General features: G+C 43.2%; 1 protein-coding gene across 3 annotated transcripts in view; it reads right to left on the minus strand.

Moving 5' to 3' along the window:
* Positions 1–10620: 10620 nt before the first annotated feature.
* LOC134349092 (P2Y purinoceptor 8-like) overlaps positions 10621–23088 on the minus strand; it is a 61090-nt gene continuing 48622 nt past the window's right edge. For 2 of the 3 annotated variants that reach the window (XM_063052959.1, XM_063052960.1), the window contains exon 2: positions 10621–11884. In XM_063052959.1, coding sequence (XP_062909029.1) covers positions 10843–11835 — 993 coding nt within the window. In that variant the 5' untranslated portion in view covers positions 11836–11884 and the 3' untranslated portion in view covers positions 10621–10842. Of the gene's footprint in view, positions 11885–21261; positions 21341–23088 lie in introns of those variants that run through there. The other variant, XM_063052961.1, reaches the window with a different exon arrangement.

Here is a 23088-nt window from a genome sequence, read left to right on the forward strand (position 1 = left end):
TGGTTGGGGTGACATCTCCTTCATCCTCCTTCGTTCTGCTCTCAGGGCGAGACTTTTCATTCCAGGACGAAAGAGATGTCTTCCTTTTTTAAAGAAAGGGGCTTCCCTTCCTCCACCATCAACTCTGCTCTCAAACGCATCTCTCCCATTTCACACACATCTGCTCTCACCCCATCCTCCCGCCACTCCACTAGGGATAGGGTTCCCCTTGTCCTCACGTACCACCCAACCAGCCTCCGCGTCCAACATATTATTCTCCGTAACTTCCGCCACCTCCAACAGGATCCCACCAGCAAGCACATCTTTCCCTCCCCCCCTTTTTGCTTTCCACAGGGATCGCTCCCTATGCGACTTCCTTGTCCATTTGTTCCCTCCCCCCATCCCTTCCCACCGATCTCCCTCCCTGCACTTATCCTCGTAAGCGGAACAAGTGCTATACGTGCCCTTACACTTCCTCCCTCACCACCATTCAGGGCCCCAAACAGGTGAGGCGACACTTCACCTGTGAGTCGGCTGGTGTGATATACCACATCTGGTGCTCCCGGTGCAGCCTTCTATATATTGGCGAGACCGGACGCAGACTGGGAGACTGTTTTGCTGAACACCTACGCTCTGTCCGCCAGAGAAAGCAGGATCTCCCAGTGGCCACACATTTTAATTCCACATCCCATTCCCATTCTGATATGTCTATCCACGGCCTCCTCTACTGTAAGGATGAAGCCACACTCAGGTTGGAGGAACAACACCTTATATTCCGTCTGGGTAGCTTCCAACCTGATGGCATGAACATTGACTTCTCTAACTTCCGTTAATGCCCCTCCTCCCCTTCTTACCCCATCCCTAATGTATTTATTTATTTATTATTTTCCCCCTTTCTTTCTCTCTCTCTCTTTTCTCCCTCTGTCTCTCTCTCTTTTCTCCCTCTGTCTCTCTCACTATAACTCTTTGCCTCCTCTCCACCTTCCTCTGGGCTCCCCTCCCCCTTTCTTTCTTCCAAGTCCTTCCGTCCCATGATCCTCTCCCTTCTCCAGCTTTGTATCCCTTTTGCCAATCACCTGTCCAGCTCTTGGCTCCATCCCTCCCCCTCCTGTCTTCTCCTATCATTTTGGATCTCCCCCTCCCCCTCCCACTTTCAAATCTCTTACTATCTCTTCTTTCAGTTAGTCCTGACGAAGGGTCTCGGCCCGAAACGTTGACTGTACCTCTTCCTAGAGATGCTGCCTGACCTGCTGCGTCCCACCAGCATTTTGTGTGTGTTGCGTGAACTTCCAGCATCTGCAGACTTCCTCGTGTTTGAGTAATAGATGAAGGATGGCCGGTATAAATGCAAGTAGTATTAAGAACAAAATAAATGAGCTGGGATTATATGCAAGTGTGTATACGTATAATGTAATAGCAATAACTGAAGCCTGCCTGGATGGTGATGAATATAGTACTAAAGGATGTACTTTACTTAGGAAAGATAGGGAAGATCGTAAAAGTGGAGGAGTAACTATATACATAAGGGAGAATTTAAACTTGAGGCTGTTTATGATAGAAGATTAATTGAGACTTAGTGAAGATATTTGGTTGAAAATTGAAAGCTATGCAGATAAAGGAATAACATTGGGTGTATGTTACAGACTCCGTAATGTTGACAGTGATTTTAATAAAAAACTATCGGAATATTAGAAAAGCAAGTTCTGAGGGTGATGTTACAGTAATGGGTGACTTTAATTTCCCAAATATTGAGCGGGAGAAATCAGTGACTAATGGATTACAAGTAAGTGAATCCATTGAGTTATTGAATGGTTTTTTTTGACTCAGTATGTAAATACACCAACAAGAGGGGAGGCCTGTCTAGATTTGATATGCTGTAACAATCAGGATAAAATTTGAGCATGCAGATATCTGAGCCTTTAGGAACAAGCAATCATAACATTGTTAGTCTCAAAGTTTTTTGGGAGAGTATATTGGTAAAAACCAAAGCCGTTAAACTGAATTTCAGAAAGGCAATGTTTGTGCAGAGGCAGCAAAGCCTTCAGGAGTTAAACTGGAAGAAGCTGGTTGACATTGAGTCAGTTGAGGAACAATGGGTTCGATTTAAAGAGGTATTACACGCAGTGCAGGAAATGTTCATGCCCAAGGTTGGAAGAAACAATAAAAACAATAGATCAACTACATGGGTGAATAAAGATATTGTACACATAAAAATTATTGAAAGACAGCTACATCAGGAATACTGAAAAAAATAGCAATGATGTTAACCATAGGGCATGTGAAAATATGAGAGCCAAGTGGGGAATCTGGATTGCCAAAAGACGAGTTGAGAAAGATATTGCTAATAATGCTAAGCTTGAACCCAAGAGATTTTTTTGAATACTTTAGTAGTAAAAAAAAGGTCAAGGAACAAGTTTAAAGTAATAAGAATAATAGTGGGGTGTTAAATTATGCAGAAAAAGACATAGCATATAAAGTAAGCTGTATAATGCACTTGTGAGTCCACACCTTGAATACTGTGTACAGTTTTGGTCTCCATATTGTGTGAGGGATGTAAAGGCACAGGAGATTGTCCAGAGAAGAGCGACTAGACTCGTTCCAGGTCTGCAGGGTATGAGCTATGAAGAAAGATTGAAATAATTAAATCTTTTTAGCCTAAGTAGACGTAGAATGAGAGGAGACATGATAGAAGTGTTCAAAATCATTAAGTAAAGTGGATGCCAGCTGCTACTTCAAAATTAATTCATCACCAAGGACAGAGGACCATAGGTGGAGACTGATGAAGGGGAGATTTCAGACTAACATCAGGAAGCATTTCTTTACACAGTGAGTTCCAGACAAATGGAACAAACTACCATTTATCACCCCTTGTTCAATCCCTTCCGACCTATGTTCGTGACACTTCTCACGCTCTTAAACTTTTCGATGATTTTAAGTTCCCTGGCCCCCACCGCTTTATTTTCACCTTGGATGTCCAGTCCCTATATACTTCCATCCCCCATCAGGAAGGTCTCAAAGCTCTACGCTTCTTTTTGGATTCCAGACCTAATCAGTTCCCCTCTACCACCACTCTGCTCCGTCTAGCAGAATTAGTCCTTACTCTTAATAATTTCTCCTTTTGCTCCTCCCATTTCCTCCAAACTAAAGGTGTAGCTATGGGCACCCGTATGGGTCCTAGCTATGCCTGCCTTTTTGTTGGGTTTGTGGAACAATCTATGTTCCGTGCCTATTCTGGTATCTGTCCCCCACTTTTCCTTCGCTACATCGACGACTGCATTGGCGCTGCTTCCTGCACGCATGCAGAACTCGTTGACTTTATTAACTTTGCCTCCAACTTTCACCCTGCCCTCAAGTTTACCTGGTCCATTTCTGACACCTCCCTCCCCTTTCTAGATCTTTCTGTCTCTGTCTCTGGAGACAGCTTATCCACTGATGTCTACTATAAGCCTACTGACTCTCACAACTATCTGGACTATTCCTCTTCTCACCCTGTCTCTTGCAAAAACGCCATCCCCTTCTCGCAATTCCTCCGTCTCCGCCGCATCTGCTCTCAGGATGAGGCTTTTCATTCTAGGACGAGGGAGATGTCTTCATTTTTTAAAGAAAGGGGCTTCCCTTCCTCCACTATCAACTCTGCTCTTAAACGCATCTCCCCCATTTCACGTACATCTGCTCTCACTCCATCCTCCCACCACCCCACTAGGAATAGGGTTCCCCTGGTCCTCACCTACCACCCCACCAGCCTCCGGGTCCAACATATTATTCTCCGTAACTTCCGCCACCTCCAACGGGATCCCACCACTAAGCATATCTTTCCCTCCCCACCTCTCTCTGCATTCCGCAGGGATCGCTCCCTACACAACTCCCTTGTCCATTCGTCCCCCCCATCCCTCCCCACTGATCTCCCTGCTGGCACTTATCCATGTAAGCGGAACAAGTGCTACACATGCCCTTACACTTCCTCCCTTACCACCATTCAGGGCCCCAAACAGTCCTTCCAGGTGAGGCATCACTTCACCTGTGAGTCGACTGGGGTGGTATACTGCGTCCGGTGCTCCCGATGTGGCCTTTTATATATTGGTGAGACCCGACGCAGACTGGGAGACCGCTTTGCTGAACATCTATGCTCTGTCCGCCAGAGAAAGCAGGATCTCCCAGTGGCCACACATTTTAATTCCACATCCCATTCCCATTCTGACATGTCTATCCACGGCCTCCTCTACTGTAAAGATGAAGCCACACTCAGGTTGGAGGAACAACACCTTATATTCCGTCTGGGTAGCCTCCAACCTGATGGCATGAACATTGACTTCTCTAACTTCCGCTAGGCCCCACCTCCCCCTCGTACCCCATCTGTTACTCTTTTTAATGCACACATTCTTTCTCTCACTCTCCTTTTTCTCCCTCTGTCCCTCTGAATATACCTCTTGCCCATCCTCTGGGTCACCCCCCCCCCCGTCTTTCTTCCCGGACCTCCTGTCCCATGATCCTCTCGTATCCCCTTCTGCCTATCACCTGTCCAGCTTTCGGCTCCATCCCTCCCCCTCCTGTCTTCTCCTATCATTTTGCATCTCCCCCTCCCCCTCCAGCTTTCAAATCCCTTACTCACTCTTCCTTCAGTTAGTCCTGACGAAGGGTCTCAGCCTGAAACGTCGACTGCGCCTCGTCCTATAGATGCTGCCTGGCCTGCTGCGTTCACCAGCAACTTTGATGTATGTTGGTTGAACAAACTACCTAGTTGTATATTTGAGAATAGTACCTTAAAGATTTCAAAACTTTGTTAATTTAATAATATTATGGGAGTCTCTCAAAGTTCAACCCTATCTCCCCATTGTGAGATGGAAATGGTAAGGCCAGCCAACAGGGTACTGGTGATGCTGTACAGGCCAATCCCCTGGACAGTGGATACAGTGGATTGCAAGAATATTGATGAACTCCAACCATACCATCGACTTTGGACGATGGAGACAGAAGGCCATCAATGGTCTATGCTCCACTGGGAGCTAAGGGCCCAAGAGGAAGAATATTAGTGTATAAGATGATGAGAGGCATTGATCGTGTGGATAGTCAGAGGCTTTTTGCAGGGCTGAAACGGCTAGCACAAGAGGGCACAGTTTTAAAGTGCTTGGAAATAGGTACAGAGGAGATGTCAGGGTAAGTTTTTTACACAGAGAATGGTGAATGCGTGGAATGGGCTGCCAGCAACGGTGGTGGAGGCAGATACGATAGGATCTCCCAAGAGACTCCTAGACAGATACTTGGACTTCAGAAAAATAGAGGGCTATGGGTAACCCTAGGTAATTACTAAGGTAAGGACATGTTCAGCACAGCTTTGAGGGCTGAAGGACCTGTATCGTGCTGTTGGTTTTCTATGTTTCTCATATTTTGGGAAATCATTCATATTTAGGGGGTGCCCATAAATTAGATGTTTGTAACTCAGGGACTGCCTGTATAATCCAGATCGGAAATTAGTCTTTAGCACCAGAAAGTAATTATTAAAATTATGGCATTACAGAGTATTTCTGTAACTTGCTCATGCAGTTTGGGTGTCTGTAGAAAAACCAGCAATTAATCCTCATCTGTCAGTTGTCCTTAAACTGAGAAGCTATGTGGGAATTTACGATAGTAGTTAAACGTCTTCAAGAGTAAGGACACCACACTTCCTTAGCCAACAGTTTCTCTGTAGTCACAAATGCTGACTTATTTTTGATTCAGAAATCCGTCTAATTCATCTATGTAACCCATCTGATGGTGTTAGATATCAGAATCAGAATCACGTTATCAGTGACATATGTTGTGAAATATATTGCTTTGTAGCAGCAGTACAGTGCAAGACATGAAACTTACCGTCAGTTACAAAAACAAGTAAACAACATGAAAGCTGAACAGTGAGGCGATGTTGATGGATCATACAGAAATCTGATGGCGGATGTTTCTAAAATGTTGAGTGTGGGTCTTCAGGCTCCGACAAAACAGGCCACCAGATCGCTTGTCCACGAATGTAGAATTGCTCTGCTAATGTGACATCATGTTCTGATGCAGGACTAAGTCAGAAATGCTCCATAACACTGGACAACAAAGTTTTTTGAAAGTGCTGCTTCCACAGAAATTTTTTTTTTTGTTTATGATAGACCTCTGGAAGCTGAACACAAATATAATTTCAGACTATTTGTATCACGTGGGAATTTGGAGAAACAAGTTAACTTTTATTGAATATAATGCATTTAATTGATTAACTAAGCAAAGGTTCAACTAAGCTTAAAATGTTTTTTTGATGATTTTCATTTGTACTCAGTGTCTGAAGTTTCTTGTTGAAGCATCCATCAATAATTAACCAGCAGTGATGGATTCCAGTTGCCCTGATACCGTTTCTCGGTAGCTGCAACATCCTGGTGAAACCCTTCACCAAGTTCATCACTGGCAGCACCAAGATTTGCAAGAAAGTCTAAATGGGAATGCAGAAAATGAATCTTCAGCTATATGTTGCAGTTCATGGTTTCGTATGCTTGAAGCATGTTGTCAACCAGCTGCACATGGTTTGGTGCTCTGTTGTTGCCAAGAAAATTTTCAGAAACACCCTTGAATGTCTTCCATGCGATTTTCTCCAGTCCTACTTAAGTTCTTCAACTTGCCTGTCATTGATGACCTGTTTGATATCTGGACCAACTAAAATGCCTTCTTTAATCTTGGCATCAGTTATTCTGATTTGAATTATGAATTGAAACAAAAAATAAAGGAGATTTGTTTAATGGTGCTTGATAGGGACATTTCAAGGTGATTTTCAGGATCAGCAGCCTAAAATCAATAAGATGCGCCCAAAAGTATTCAGGATCAGCTTCCAAGGGGAAGGCTCTTTCCCCTTGGAAGCTGGTCTCGCTATATTTGTCTGGTCACAATCTGCTATTTGTTTCCCTGAAGCCATACAACAGTCTCTGATGCTGGGGATGATTGTCGCCAAAAGACTTACCTTGATGGAATGGAAATCACCTTCTCCCCCTTCCTTTCGGAGATGGATGGCTGATATGATCTCAGTCATACAGATGGAGAAACTTAGGTTCTTGAGAACCAATTCAATTAAAAAATTTTTGGCTATCTGGGATCCATTTCTTGCCTACCTGGATGAGGCCGGGGGCGGTTGAGCAATTTCCTCCCAGCTGATTTCTCACGGCCCTCATTTGAGATTTAATGTTTAGTATTTTTGAGCACTTTGTACAATAGGCATCCCTCTAATGTTATGTCTTTTTTTTTGCTTATTTCTTTTTTATACATGTCTGAGCTGGTATGTTCTTGTTGATCTCATTGGGTTTTTTTTGAAAATTTTGAAAATAAGGTATTTTAAAAAAAGTATTCAGGATGAAAAATATTGATGGTCCAGCGAAATCAAAGGATTTCAAAGGGATGGAGTCATGCTTAGTAAATGCAGAACACAGGGAACACAACATGGAGAAACCCGACATCATTTTGCTATGCACAAATCAAAATAAATGAAGTGCTGAATATTTTTAATGTGAACGATTGAGAAGTGTTCAAAGGGAACTTGTTGTCCTCATTTACAAGGCACTGGAATTTATTTATTTATTTTATTTATTGAGGTACAGCGCGGAATAGGCCCTTCGAGTTGTGCCGCCCAGCAACCCCCAATTTAACCCCAGACTAATCATGGGACAATTTACAATGACCAATTGACCTACCAACCAGTATGCCTTTGGACTGTGGGAGGAAACCAGAGCACCTGGAGGAGACCCATGTGGTCACAGGGAGAACACACGAACTTCTTACAGACAGCAGCAGGAATTTAATACAAAGATTCAGCAAACTATTAACTTCTTAACGCCGTAACCTTTGACGCTCTCAATAATCAAGAACCTATCAACCTCTATTTTAAGTACACCCAATGACCTGGCCTCCACAGCCCTCTGTGGGCATGAATTCCGCAGATTCACCACCTTCGTGCTAAAGAAATTCCTCCGCCTCTCTGTTCTAAAGGGACATCCTGTGCCCTCAGAATAGGTTAGGTTGGTTAAGCCGCAATGCATGAAGTAATGTCACACCTGTATGAGGTTTCCATGGATACCAGGAGAACCAAAGCAGTTTATTAATATAATTAACACATTGGCAGATTATTATTTACATTATATGGTTCAATACATGTTCCACTTTACAGGTTTCTGTTATTTACATGCTACACATGGGTCATGAAATTATAAATAAATAGGCCTGAGATTTACCATCAAACCAACAGTATAGAAGACTATACAATACACAAGGCAAGCTTTTCACTGTATCTTGGTACATGTGACCATAATAAAACAATACTCAATATTCAAACAGACCTTCTTCCAACTTGTTCCTCTGCATAAATTATGTTAACTAAAAATTGTATCTTTGGGGCAATATTCACATTCGTGGAACATGCCTCAGAGCTTTACAGACAATGAGTTATATTTGAAGTAAGTCACTTTTCTTTTACGTGTTTCACCACCAGGGTCAATACTCATTGCCCATCCCACAATACCTGGGAGAAGATGACAGCAAGCTGCAATAATGTAAGACTGTTCCTCCTCCAGTGCAGGGAATTCCGGGTTTTAGGTCCACCAGTATACTTCTAGGTCAGCGTGATATGAAACGTGGAGAGACATCTGCAGGTAATGGTGTTTGCTTGCATTTTCTGCCCTCATCCTTTTTTGTGAAGGAAATTAGTGGGTGGAGCTCATAAAAGTCTTAACAAGTAGCAGCAGTGCCACCTGCAAGGGCGCCACTATAGAGAATTGATTTAGTTTGAACACAAGAGATTCTGCAGATACTAAAAATCCAGAGTAACACACTGAAAATGCTGGAGGAACTCAGCAAATCAGGCACCATCTATGGAGAGGAATAAAGAGCTGACGTTTCAGGCTGAGACCCTGTTCATTCTCCTCCATAAATGCTGGAGACCTGCTAAGTTCCTCCAGCATTGTGTGTGTGTGTGTAAATAGCGCTTCCTGGTGACTATAGAGGCTAGACTACAGAGCAAGAAACAATCTGCTCGAGGAATTCAGTGGGTCGAGCAGCAGGTGGTCGGCCTGATCAGAGCGGATGACGAGACGGCCTACAGGGACGAGGTCCAGCACCTGGCCACGTGGTGTGCTAACAACAATCTGGCCCTTAACACCCAGAAGACCAAGGAGATCACTGTGGACTTCAGACATGCTAGGAACCACACTCACGTCCCCCATCTACATCAATGGAGCTGTAGTAGAGTGTATATCAAGCTTCAAATTCCTTGGTGTCCACATTTCTGAGGATCTCACCTGGTCCCTGAACTCATCCAACCTGATCAAAAAGGCGCAACAGCGCCTGCATTTCCTGTGGAGCATCAAGAAAGCTCACCTCTGTCCCAGGATACTGACGAACTTTTACCGCTGTACCATTGAGAGCATACTCACCAACTGCATCTCAGTGTGATATGGCAATTGTCACGTATCGGACTGCAAAGCACTCCAGCGTGTGGTGAAAACTGCCCAGCGGATTATCAGCCTTACCCACCATTGAGAACATCTACCATAATGCTGCCTGGGCAGGGCGAAAAGCATTATCAGGGATGCATCTCACCCTAACCATGGACTTTTTATTCTCCTCCCATCCGGTAGGCACTACAGGAGCCTCTGCTCCCGCACCAGCAGTCACAGGAAAAGCTTCTTCCCTGAGGCTGTGACACTGCTGAACCTCAGATCACAGTGCTAAGCAATATTGCACCCATATTGTACTGTCTCAGTACTTTTATATTTGTGTGCTGTAGCACTTACTTTTTATTCGCAGTTATTTTGTAAATAACACTATTCTTTGCATTTCTGGTCAGATGCTAACCGCATTTCATTGGCTTTATACCTGTAGTCAGCACAATGACAATAACGTTGAATCTAATCTGATCTAATCTAATCTGTGGGAGGAAAAGTGCTGTTGACATTTCTGGTTGAAACCCTGCACCACGACTGCTTGTGCCCCTAAATTCCTCCAGCAGATTTGGTGACTCTGGAGTTGCAAATAATCTTGCAAATATTGCATTATACCCTTGTTTTGTGTATTGTAGAAGCGGAAAGGCCTAGAGGGGTCAAGAGGCAAATCAAAGCAGGATACCAAGTCTCCAAACTTCAGTATTTATCCAAGCACGTAGAAAATATAACCAAATCTCTGATTTTGCCCAATATCACTTACAATTGACAATTTGTTTTGGTGTGTGTTATGTTTAGTTATGTTTTGAGCTATGCTGAGCATTCTGGGCAGTGGTGCTAGAATATGCTTGTTGATACTAGTGATGCATTTCACTTTTCCATTCCCCACTCTGACTCCCTTCTTACCTTTCCTCCCCTCCTCACTTCCCCATCACACCCCTCCTCCTTCCCTTTCCCCCATGATCCTCTCTCCTCTCCTATCTTCTTCAGCCCTTTAACTCTTCCACGGATCACCTCGTAATTTCTCACTTCATCCCCTCCTCCCCCCACAGACCTACCTTCCCCCTCACCTAGCTTCAACTATCACTTCCTCTCCCCCCACCTTCTTAATCTGGCTTCTCTCCCCTTCTTTTCCAGTCCTGATGAAAGGTCTCAGCCAAAAATGTCAAACTCCTTATTCTCTAGATGCTGCTTGACTTGCTGAGTTCCTCCAAGGTTTTGTGTTTTACTCTGGATTTCCAACATCTACAGAATATCTTGTGTCACTGTATGTTTCCACAAACCTCAGTCTTAAAGGGTGCCTTGTGCCTGCCCACTTTCCATCTGGCTGCGGGACAGGTCAGGGACTCTCACCCACCATCACCAGTCCGAAGGATAGTGGAAATGGCACCCAGTCCTCCACCAACTCAAATGGAAGACCTTACCTTCAACCCTACAACTGACTGCCCTTCGCAGCCAGGGGCTGCATGATATTGCTTAAGGTCTTGTCGCCATCGTCAACAGGGAGACACGGGCACAACTTCTGGACCTTCCGCCGAAACTCCTTTGAGGCAAAGTAATACAACAATGGGTCAAAGCATCCATTTAAGCTGACCAGAGCCAGGGAGAGCTTGTAGATGACATAGATCGGTCTCTTCTGGCTTGAGCGTACAAAATGGGCAATCATAATAATTTGCGTGGGGAGGTAACAGATAGTAAAGACAAGCAGAACCATAATTGTCAAATAAACAATCTGTCTCCTTGACTCTTTCATTTCCATTGCTGAGGTCCTCAGTAGGGTTCTGATAATCTTAGAGTAGCACACTACCATGACCATAAAAGGGAAGAGGAAAAAAAGGAAGATCTGAATGGAAAAGTAGAGATAGAAATAAAACAAGGCTGGGAACATGTCACGGCGCATGATGTCGAAGCAGGTCGTGATCTTCAGGGCCGGAACTTCATACGTTAGTTCAGAGTACATCAGCGGCGAGTGGACCGACAAAACAAAGAGCCAAACAATGACACAGAGCAGGACGGCAGTTTTAATGGTGCGGAACTGAGAGGAGCGCAGGGGGTGGACGACGCCGAGGTAACGCTCCACGCTTATCAGCATGACGGTCAGGATGGAACAGTGCATGTTCCCGTAGAAGAGCAGGCTTACCAGTCGGCACAGCGGGTCTCCGACGACCCAATTGTTCCAGTTCCAGTGGTATATGATCTGGAAGGGCAGCGTCAAGCTGTAGAGAAGATCCGTGATGGCCAGGTTGATGGAGAATATCATGGTGGGGGTCTTGGGCCACATGCGGCAAGAGAGCAGCCAGAGGGACAGTGCATTGAGGGGAGTGCTGATGACAAAAATGGCCAGGTAGATGGTGGGAAGGGTATAGTGCAGCATCGAGTTGGTGAGCATCTCTAACGTGCTGTTCTCTATCGTACTTCCATTCATCCTGCGGCAGGAGCAGAGACTGGTACTTGCAAGGAAGAGGAACAAAAACCTGGGAAAAGACAGGAAAAAAATATATTCAATGTTTACATGATGTTTGCAAAGTGATGTTAACAATATTGGCCTGAAAATAACTTGTGTGTGTGTGTATGTGGGTGTGACTCTGTGTGTGTGTGTGTGTGTGTGTGTGTGTGCGCGCGCGCGCGCGCGCGCATCTCTGTGTGTGAATGTATGTGTGACAGTAAATTATGAAATAAGTCCAGGACCAGCCTATTGCCTCAAGGTGTCTGACCCTCCAAGGGAGGAGTTGTAAAGTTTGATGCCCACAGACTTTACAACTCCTCCCTTGGAGGGTCAGACACCCTGAGCCAATAGGCTGGTCCTGGACTTATTTCATAATTTACTGGCATAATTTACATATTACTATTTAACTATTTATGGTTCTATTACTATTTATTATTTATGGTGCAACTGTAACGAAAACCAATTTCCCCCGGGATGAATAAAGTATGACTATGACTATGACTTTGTGTGTGTGTGTCTATATCTGTGTGACTCTGTATGTCTATGTCTGTGTCTGTGTCTGTGTGTGCACGTATCTGAGTGTGTGTGCAAGTGTGCATGCTTTTGTAAACTATTCTAATTTTAAACTCTTCGAACCTCAGCAGAGATAAGAATCACATTGCTGCAAAACTTTTCACACCTTCAAGATTACGAAAACGGTTCACTAGCCTGCCCGGAAGGTGAACATTAGCATTTTCCCTGACATTCTTTCTGTGCTCTGTGACACAGATCGATACTGGATGAAGTGATCGGTTTAAAGTGTCTGCTTTAATGAGCTAAGCATTGTATCACCAAACAGGTCCAGGAAAACTGTTTACAGGTACTCCTTGATTTATAATTAAACAAATTATCAATTTTCAGTATAATATTATAGCCCCTTTGGAGTCTTCAATTTACAAAGCTATTTTTCACCATTCTGGGAATACGCTGTACCAAAGTACAGTATCTGTAATGCTTTTTACCTAAACTTTGTAATTTACAAAATTTCCCTTGGCAAAATAATTTCCAGGAAGACATGCCTTTCCAAAGTTCAGAATACATTATTATCAAGGTATGTATACTGTACACAACCTTGAGTTTCGTCTTCTTGCGGGCAGTCATAATTCAAAGAAACACAATAGAAACAGAGAAACATAGAAAATAGGTGCAGGAGTAGGCCATTCGGCCCTTCGAGCCTGCACCGCCATTTATTATGATCATGGCTGATCATCCAACTCAGAACCCTGCCCCAGCCTTCCCTCCATACCCCCTGACCCCTGTAGCCACAAGGGCCATATCTAACTTCCTTTTAAACATAGCTAATGAACTGGCCTCAACAGTTTGCTGTGGCAGAGAATTCCACAGATTCACCACTCTCTGTGTGAAGAAGTTTTTCCTAATCTCGGTCCTAAAAGGCTTCCCCTCTATCCTCAAACTGTGACCCCTCATTCTAGACCTCCCCAACATCGGGAACAATCTTCCCGCATCTAGCCTGTCCAATCCCTTTAGGATCTTATACGTTTCAATCAGATCCCCCCTCAATCTTCTAAATTCCAACGAGTACAAGCCCAGTTCATCCAGTCTTTCTTCATATGAAAGACCTGCCATCCCAGGAATCAATCTGGTGAACCTTCTTTGTACTCCCTCTATGGCAAAGATGTCTTTCCTCAGATTAGGGGACCAAAACTGCACACAATACTCCAGGTGTGGTCTCACCAAGGCCTTGTACAACTGCAGTAGTACCTCCCTGCTCCTGTACTCGAATCCTCTCGCTATAAATGCCAGCATACCGTTCGCCTTTTTCACCGCCTGCTGTACCTGCATGCCCACTTTCAATGACTGGTGTATAATGACACCCAGGGTCTCGTTGCACCTCCCCTTTTCCTAATCGGCCACCATTCAGATAATAATCTGTTCTCCTATTTTTGCCACCAAAGTGGATAACTTCACATTTATCCACATTAAATTGCATCTGCCATGAGTTTGCCCACTCACCCAACCTATCCAAGTCACCCTGCATCCTCTTAGCATCCTCCTCACTGCTAACACTGCCACCCAGCTTCGTGTCATCCGCAAACTTGGAGATGCTGCATTTAATTCCCTCATCCAAGTCATTAATATATATTGTAAACAACTGGGGTCCCAGCACTGAGCCTTGCGGTACCCCACTAGTCACCGCCTGCCATTCTGAAAAGGTCCCGTTTATTCCCACTCTTTGCTTCCTGTCTGCTAACCAATTCTCCACCCACACCAATACCTTACCCCCAATACCGTGTGCTTTAAGTTTGCACACTAATCTCCTGTGTGGGACCTTGTCAAAAGCCTTTTGAAAATCCAAATATACCACATCCACTGGTTCTCCCCTATCCACTCTACTAGTTACATCCTCAAAAAATTCTATGAGATTCGTCAGACATGATTTTCCTTTCACAAATCCATGCTGACTTTGTCCGATCATTTCACCGCTTTCCAAATGTGCTGTTATCACATCCTTGATAACTGACTCCAGCAGTTTCCCCACCACCGACGTTAGGCTAACCGGCCTATAATTCCCCGGTTTCTCTCTCCCTCCTTTTTTAAAAAGTGGGGTTACATTAGCCACCCTCCAATCCTCAGGAACTAGTCCAGAATCTAACGAGTTTTGAAAAATTATCACTAATGCATCCACTATTTCTTGGGCTACTTCCTTAAGCACTCTGGGATGCAGACCATCTGGCCCTGGGGATTTATCTGCCTTCAATCCCTTCAATTTACCTAACACCACTTCCCTACTAACATGTATTTCACTCAGTTCCTCCATCTCACTGGACCCTCTGTCCCTTACTATTTCTGGAAGATTATTTATGTCCTCCTTAGTGAAGACAGAACCAAAATAATTATTCAATTGGTCTGCCATGTCCTTGCTCCCCATAATCAATTCACCTGTTTCTGTCTGCAGGGGACCTACATTTGTCTTTATCAGTCTTTTCCTTTTTACATATCTATAAAAGCTTTTACAGTCCGTTTTTATGTTCTCTGCCAGTTTTCTCTCATAATCTTTTTTCCCCTTCCTAATTAAGCCCTTTGTCCTCCTCTGCTGAACTCTGAAATTCTCCCAGTCCTCAGGTGAGCCACTTTCTCTGGCTAATTTGTATGCTACTTCTTTGGAATTGATACTATCCCTAATTTCTCTTGTCAGCCACGGGTGCACTACCTTCCTTGATTTATTCTTTTGCCAAACTGGGATGAACAATTGTTGTAGTTCATCCATGCAACCTTTAAATGCCTGCCATTGCATATCCACCGTCAATCCTTTAAGTGTCATTTGCCAGTCTATCTTAGCTAATTCACGACTCATACCTTCAAAGTTACCCCTCTTTAAGTTCAGAACCTTTGTTTCTGAATTAACTATGTCACTCTCCATGTTAATGAAGAATTCCACCAATAGAGCCCATTTTAAAAAACCCCACACAACAAAAACCATCAAACACCCAATCAGCGAGAAAAAGAACTAATCATGCAAACCATAAAAAAGTAAACAAAAAAAAACCCAAAAAAACACAGAGAACGTGAACTGCAGAGTCCCCAAAAGTGAATCCACGGCCACAGAGCCAGTTCAGTGCTGAGGGGAGTGAAGCTGGTCCAGGAGCCCGATGGCTGCAGGCCACAGCCACAGAGTCAGTTCAGTGCTGAGGGGAGTGAAGCTGGTCCAGGAGCCCGATGGCTGCAGGCCACAGCCACAGAGCCAGTTCAGTGCTGAAGCAAATAAACTTCATGGAGTAGTGAGCAGAACACCAGTTCGTTGTAACTTAATGGCTCCAGGCCATTTTACTGGATATAATGCGGTGTCAAAGGTTGTTCAGTAAATTATCTCTCAACCATTTCCTCCAGCATCACACTCATTTTAAATGCTTTACATGACTTTTGAGATAAAACAGTGTTACAAGTCCTATTATTGAAGAATTAGACTACCACCCAACTAGGTCTCAGAGTGTTTAATTTTCATAAGAATGGCTCAAAAGATCACCTATTTCACAAATTCCACTGAGAAGTAACACATTGACAAACCACAGTGAAAAATACAAAGTTTTTCGATGTGCCACATTGTCTGGATGAAATGATTCATAGTTTACCTACCCTGGAAAAAATGAAAGACACATTAGCACTGTACTTTTGATAGTTGTTCATTTTGTTGTTGGAACAAATTTTGATAACATCATAGGACAATGCAGAAATCTCAGAGCTGAGTTTTATTGTCATCTGCACAAGTACATTTATCCACAAGTGCAAGAAAAAATAGTATATAGAACAGTGCAACACAGGAACAGCGTTATTCCAAACCAATTAAATTAGTAGTCTACACAATGTCCATATCCTTCCATTTTCCTCACATCCATGTGCTCTCAAAACATCTCTTAAAAGTTCCTGAGGTATCTGCCTCTACCACTGCGCCTGGTAGCACATCCCAGGCACCCAACACTCTCTGTAAAAAACTTGCCCCTCACATCTCCTTTGAAATTACCTTCCTCTTACCTTAAGTATATGCCCTCTGATATTAGACTGTCACGATGAGCACTGGCAATATTGGAACCCCAACGAGAGGGAAAGTCAGTCTCCGACGTAGAGACTGCAACCAGAGTTCATTCATAATAATTCCAAAAGAACATTGGTGGCACAGTTGATGTTTCGGGCTGAGACCATTTCCCACCCACCTTATCCCTTACAGAGTTCCATTATCTTATACTAAATGCAAACACGAGGAAATCTGCAGATGCTGGAAATTCAAGCAACACACACAAAATGCTGGTGGAACGCTGCAGGCCAGGCAGCATCTTTGGGAAGAAGTACAGTCGACGTTTTGGGTCGAGACCCTTCGTCAGGACTAACGGGGAAGAGGAGATGGTAAGAGATTTGAAAGTGGGAGGGGGAGGCGGATGGGGAGACCCAAAATGATAGGAGAAGACAGGAAGGGGAGGGATGAAGCCAAGAGCTGGCAAGATGATTGACAAAAGGGATACAGGGCTGGAGAAAGGGGGAGTATCATGGGATGGAAGGACTGGGGAGAAAGAAAGGGGGAGGGGAGCACCAGAGAAAGATGGAGAACAGGCAAGGAGTTATTGTGAGAGGGAAAGAGAGAGAAAAAAAAATCAGGGATGGGGTAAGAAGGGGAGGAGGAGCATTAACGGAAGTTAGAGAAATCAATGTTCATGCCATCAGTTGGAGGCTACCCAGACAGAATATAAGGTGTTGTTCCTCCAGCCTGAGTGTGGCTTCATCTCGACAGTAGAGGAGGCCATGGATTGACATATCGGAATGGGAATGGGACGTGGAATTGAAGTGTTTGGCCACTGGGAGATCCTGCTTCCTTTAGCAGATAGAACGTAGGTGTTCAGTGAAGCGGTCTCCCAGTCTGTGTCGGGTCTCACCTAGAGAAGACCGCACCGGACACAGTATACCACACCAGCAGACTCACAGGTGAAGTGTCGCCGCACCTGGAAGGACTGTCTGGGGCCCTGAATGGTGGTGAGAGAGGAAGTGTAAGGGCAGGTGTAGCACTTGTTATACTATTTCCCTTTCCCCACCCCACACTTTCTTATTCTTGCTTCTGCCCCCTTCCTTTCTACCCAAGATGAAGAGTCTCATCCCAAAACATTGACTGATGATTCCTTTCCATCGATGTTGCCTGACCTGCTGAGTTCCTCCAGCACTTTGTATGTGTTGCTATGGTGAGGTGGTGATTAGGGCTGTGCAGGTTGTTTCAAGAAGGGAAATAGCTGAATAAACTCCTCTTGGGCTTCCAGCCGGGTACAGATACAGGAGCACATTTGTGATATATGCCAGGAAAGCACTTGATCTTTTTTCAGGGAAATAGATTTTCTTGAAACTCAAGCTGTTACAAAAAGATATATCAGTTGTTTGCAGAGCAGATACCTAACTTATTGTTGTGCTTTTTGACTTCATGGGGGAAATATAATTACTAGTGGCAGGCCTGAAATTGTCCTCCACGTGATAACATTGAAGTCTTGTTAAAACAGGGAACAGAATTCCACACCCCTCTCCAAATATATTAGAGCATTTGTAAATGAAATCCTTTCCAGATGAATGCTTTGTATGGCTAACATGAGGTGATATAACTTTAAGGTGTTAGGAGGAAAGTATGGGGGAGGGGTGTACTGTAAGAGGTAGAATATCAGATTTGATTGAGGTGTACAAGATGATAAGAGGCATAAATTGAGTGGACAGCCAGAAAATTTTTTCCAGGGTGGAAATGGCTAATAGTCATAGTCATAGTCATACTTTATTGATCCCGGGGGAAATTGGTTTTTGTTATAGTTGCACCATAAATAATAAATAGTAATAAAACCATAAATAGTTAAATAGTAATATGTAAATTATGCCAGGAAAAAAGTCCAGCACCAGCCTATTGGCTCAGGGTGTCTGACCCTCCAAGGGAGGAGTTGTAAAGTTTGATGGCCACAGGCAGGAATGACTTCCTATGATGCTCTGTGTCGCATCTCGGTGGAATGAGTCTCTAGCTGAATGTAATCCAAGGGGAATAATTTTAAGCTGATTGGAGCAAAGTATAGTGGGAATGTCTGAGGTAAGTTTTTTTACACAGAGATAGGTAAGTGCGTGGAACGCACTGCCAGGGGTGATAGTGGAGGCATTAGGGACATTTAAGAGACTCTTAGATAGGCACATGGATGAAAGAAAAATGGAGGGCTACATGAGAGGGGTTATATTGATCTTGGTGTAAATTAAAGGGTTGAGGCAACATCATGGGCTGAAAGGGCTGGATTGTCCTGTGCTGTTCTATGTTCTGTGAATTTATGTCACAGAAACAATAACCTTTTAGGAGATTAACAAATCTGCTGAGAGGTGAGAAGCCAGCAAATGCGTCAATAATTGAACAGCTTTCTTAGAAGAGTCAGACCTTCTTTCCCTCCATGTACATGTTTGGCTGAAAGCATCAAATCTAATTTTAGTTGTTATTCACATACCATCACTAACTTCCTTTCTGAAGGTGGTGCACTGCAAAAAGTTGATTACAACAGATTTAGCAAAACTGAAACACTTGCTGAGATACTTCAGAGACCAGTTTAGACTCAAACTTCAGATTTTAACACCAAACACCAACTTCCACCGACAATATTTTAGTTCTCCTCTCAACGCAAAAACTCATCTACACGTGAGAGACAATTTACGAGGGCCAAATAACCTACCAACCCGCAAAACATTTTTAAGGTGCTGGAAGAGCTATTTTGTAATCCTATAACGTGTAGTGGAGTTTCCAATTCACAAAAAAATTAATATCTTTAAGATTAGCTTTATTTGTCACATAAACATTGAAACATCAAAACATATACAGTGAAATGCATTGTTTGCGTCAATGACCAACACAGTCCAAGAACGTCCTGTGGGAAGCCTGTGAAAGTCACCATTCTTCCGGCACCAACATAGAAGGCCCACAATTTAGTAACTCTAACCTGTACGTCTTTGGAATGTGGGAGAAAACCGAAGCAGCAGCGAAAACCTACACAGTCACAGGGAGAACGTACAACCTCTTTCCAGAGAGTGGTGGGAATTAAACCCCAACTGCTAACATTGTAAAGTAACAATAATAATATTCGGCTCTCCACGCGAGCATATGCAATTCTGATAAGAGGTACACACTACTAAACTTAAATAAAAGCGCAACCCAGAAGAATGAAGAAATTATCACTACGGAAGAAAAACTTAACGAACGGAGGAGCATGACCCTTCATGGAAGGCATCTCCATGACCCCAGAACACCAGATGTCAACAAGAAAGCATTGAACGCCTGGCTCAGAGTTGGACACTTCTTCCCAGAAACAGACCAGGTGGTTAACACAAAAAAGTATCAAAAGTACATAATAAAAGAGTAACAAATTCAAAATGATAGATGTAGAAAATGCTGAGGGAAACCAGAAACAATCCAACACATTATAGGATCCTGCAACAGTTGAACTCAATCTGACTACACAGGAACAATTAATTGGCAAACATCATTCACTAAAATTTTGCTTTAAAGTATGAACTCACAACATCTTAAGTGTTGAAATGCTGCTCTGGTCACTTTCTTTTTGTAGGATTTAAAATTCAGGTGTGAATCAAGGATAACATCTAGGTTTCTTTTTCTGATTTTGCAAGGGGAGCCATGTTCCCAGGTTTATCAAGAAGTTTATCTGTTTCATCTGTGTGACCAACCAAAAGTATTTCAGTTTTATCTTCATTTAGTTTTTAGAAATTGTTGTTCATCCACTGTTTATCACAGCCAAACCAGAAGTCAGAGAACATAGAGTGTTATCATCATCAGGCTCAACTGAATTTGCAATTGTGTCATCTGCATAACTGAGGACATCAAGTTTATGCTCTCTAATTATGTTTCCTAAGGGGAGCTGGTATAAAGAGAAGAGTTTAATGACAAGACAACTTTCCTGAGCAACACCAAAAAATACATTGTATCTCTTAGAAAGAGTTCTGCAATACAGACAAAAGAATTTCTCTCTGACGTATATGAGCGAAACCAGTTACGGGCATTACCACAAACAAGAGAAAGTCTGCAGATGCTGGAAATCCGAGCAATGCACACAAAACGCGGGAGGAACTCAGCAGGCCAGGCAGCATCCATGGAAAAAAGTAAACAATCGACGTTTCGGGCTGAAACCCTTCAGCAGGTCTGGAGAAACCAAGCTGAGGAGTAGATTTGAAAGGGGAGGGGAGGGGAAAGAGAAACGCCAGAGGACAGGTGAAACTTGGAGGGGGAGGGTCGAAGCAAAGAGCTAGGAAGTTGATTGGTGAAAGAGACAGACTCAAGGCAATCTAGGAGAATGTTGTGGTCAATTTTATTGAAGACAGCACTTAGATTCAGAAGAATTAGAACTGAGATGCTGTTGGCATCAGTGCTGAACCTAAGGTCACTGACAATTTTGGTAGAAAGTTTCCATGCTGTGGTTTGCTCTAAATTTTAATGGAAACTCTTCTAGAATATTGTTCTCATTCAGTAAGTTGTTGAGTTGGTTAAAAATGACTCTCAAGAATCTTGGCCAGGAAAGGAAGATTTGATATAGGCCCGTAGTGAGTGAGTACCTCACTATCAAGGTTGGCTTGTTAAGTACTGGTTTGACAGCTCCATTTTTGAAAGCATCTGGAAAACCTCCGTTTTCAAGGGATGTGCTAATAATTTTTCTAACAGAGTTGAAAACACTATTAAAAGAGTCCTTAAAAAAGTGTGGCAGGAAAAGGGTTGAGACGGCAAGTAGACGGTTTACTCTTTGTTACAATCTTATAGAGTTCTACATCAGAAATACTTGTATGTTTTGCTATGGTTGCTATCTTTTTACGAGAGGGTTGAAAGAGCTTACCAGTATCTGTAACTATACTCACCCTAATGGAAGTTATTTTGTTGTTAAAAATATTGCAAATTCCTCACATTTTGTGGCAGATCTTTGACTGAGGACTTTACAGGTTGCCGCAGGGTTCAACAGTCGGTTTATAGTTGAGAACAGTATTCTGAATCACGGTTATTCTCCACAATAATCTTGCAACACTGGGCTCTCTTTGCAGAGCATATAGCAGTGTTAAAGGTGGCTAGCTTTTCCTTGAAGACATTACATAAAGTGTTAGACTAAGTGCTATGCTTTCGTGCTACCCACACGTTGCAATTATTACTAATACATTACATTACCTGGTGCCACAGTAACATAGCGGTTAGCGTGGCACTATTTCGACTCGTGGCGTGGAATTTCAGAGCTCATTTCCGACACCGTCGGAAAGGCGTCTTGTACGTACACCCTATGAATGCATGGGTTTCCTCCGAGTGCTCTGAATTGCTCCTACGGTCTAAAGGCATACTGGTTAGTAGGTTAAATGGTCATTGTAAATTCTCCTGTGATTAGGCTGGGGTTAAATAGGTGGGTTGCTGGGCGGTGCGGCTTGTTTGGCCAGAAGGGCCTGTTCAACGATGTACCGCTAAATAAATTAATAAAATAAATAAACACTTCAGTCTTCTTAAAATTTTTATTACTTTGATGTGCGCATGTATGTACGGCATCATTTGCCCAATTATATTTTCACTGCAGCTTGATATGTAAACTGATTCCAATTCTCTATGAGGCACTCTTTGAAAATAGTTTTCTTTGTGGACTCATTGAGACCTACAACACAGCCTGGTATGAAAACACCCTGGCCCTTGAACAGAAAATCCTACAAAAAAAAGTAGTTTGATATGACCCAATCCATCACGGGTAAAGCCCTCCCCAGCACTGAGCAAATCTAGATGAAACTTTGTTGCAGGAAAGCAGCATCCATCATCGGGGACTTACACCACCCAGAACACGCTCTCTTCTCACTGCTGCCATCAGGAAGGTAGTACAGGAGCCTTTGAACCCACAGCACCAGAGTCAGAAATAGTTATTACCCCTCAGTCATCAGGCTCTTGAACTAGAGGGGATAACTTCACTCAAATCTAATTGCCTCATTACTGAAATGTTCCAACAATCAATGGACTAACTTTCAAGGATTCTTCATCCATGTTCTTGATATTTATTGCTATTTACTTATTTATTCTTATAATTTCTTTCTTTTTGCATTTACACAGTTTGTCTTTTGCACACCAGTTGAATGCCAAGTTGATGTAGTCTTTCACTGATTCTATTATTCTATTATGGATTTACTGAGTATGCCTGCAAGAAAATGAATCTTGGGTTTGCATATGGTGATCTGATAATAAATTTACTTTGACCTTTGAACACTGATTTTCTCAAAGTTCAAAGTAAGTTCATTATCAAAGTACGTCAATGTCACCATATCCTACACTGAAATTCATTTTCTAGCGGGCCTTCACAGAACATGGCCATCTTTCAGATGCTGCTGTTCTTTTGGGACCATCCTTATGCTAATAACAAACTGGACCAGGCGGTGACCAGTCTGATGACTGTAAGAAACTGATGCAGATTTCCTTGCCAACTCTCACCAGGATGATGTTATTATCAAGCAGTTGCTAGTATCTGGATGAAGGGTGCATCATGAAGTCAGGGGGAGTCAAGGAGAGGTAAATCCATAACACCATAAGCTATAAGAGCAGAATTTGCCCATTTGGCCTATCAAGTCTACTCCTCCATTCTATTATGACTGATTTATTATCCCTATCAACCCCATTCTCCTGTCTTCTCCCCGTGATCTTGAACACTCATCAAGAACCTATCAACCTTC

The sequence above is a fragment of the Mobula hypostoma genome, chromosome 7, assembly GCF_963921235.1.
Source record: "Mobula hypostoma chromosome 7, sMobHyp1.1, whole genome shotgun sequence".
In the NCBI taxonomy this organism is placed as follows: Eukaryota; Metazoa; Chordata; class Chondrichthyes; order Myliobatiformes; family Myliobatidae; genus Mobula; species Mobula hypostoma.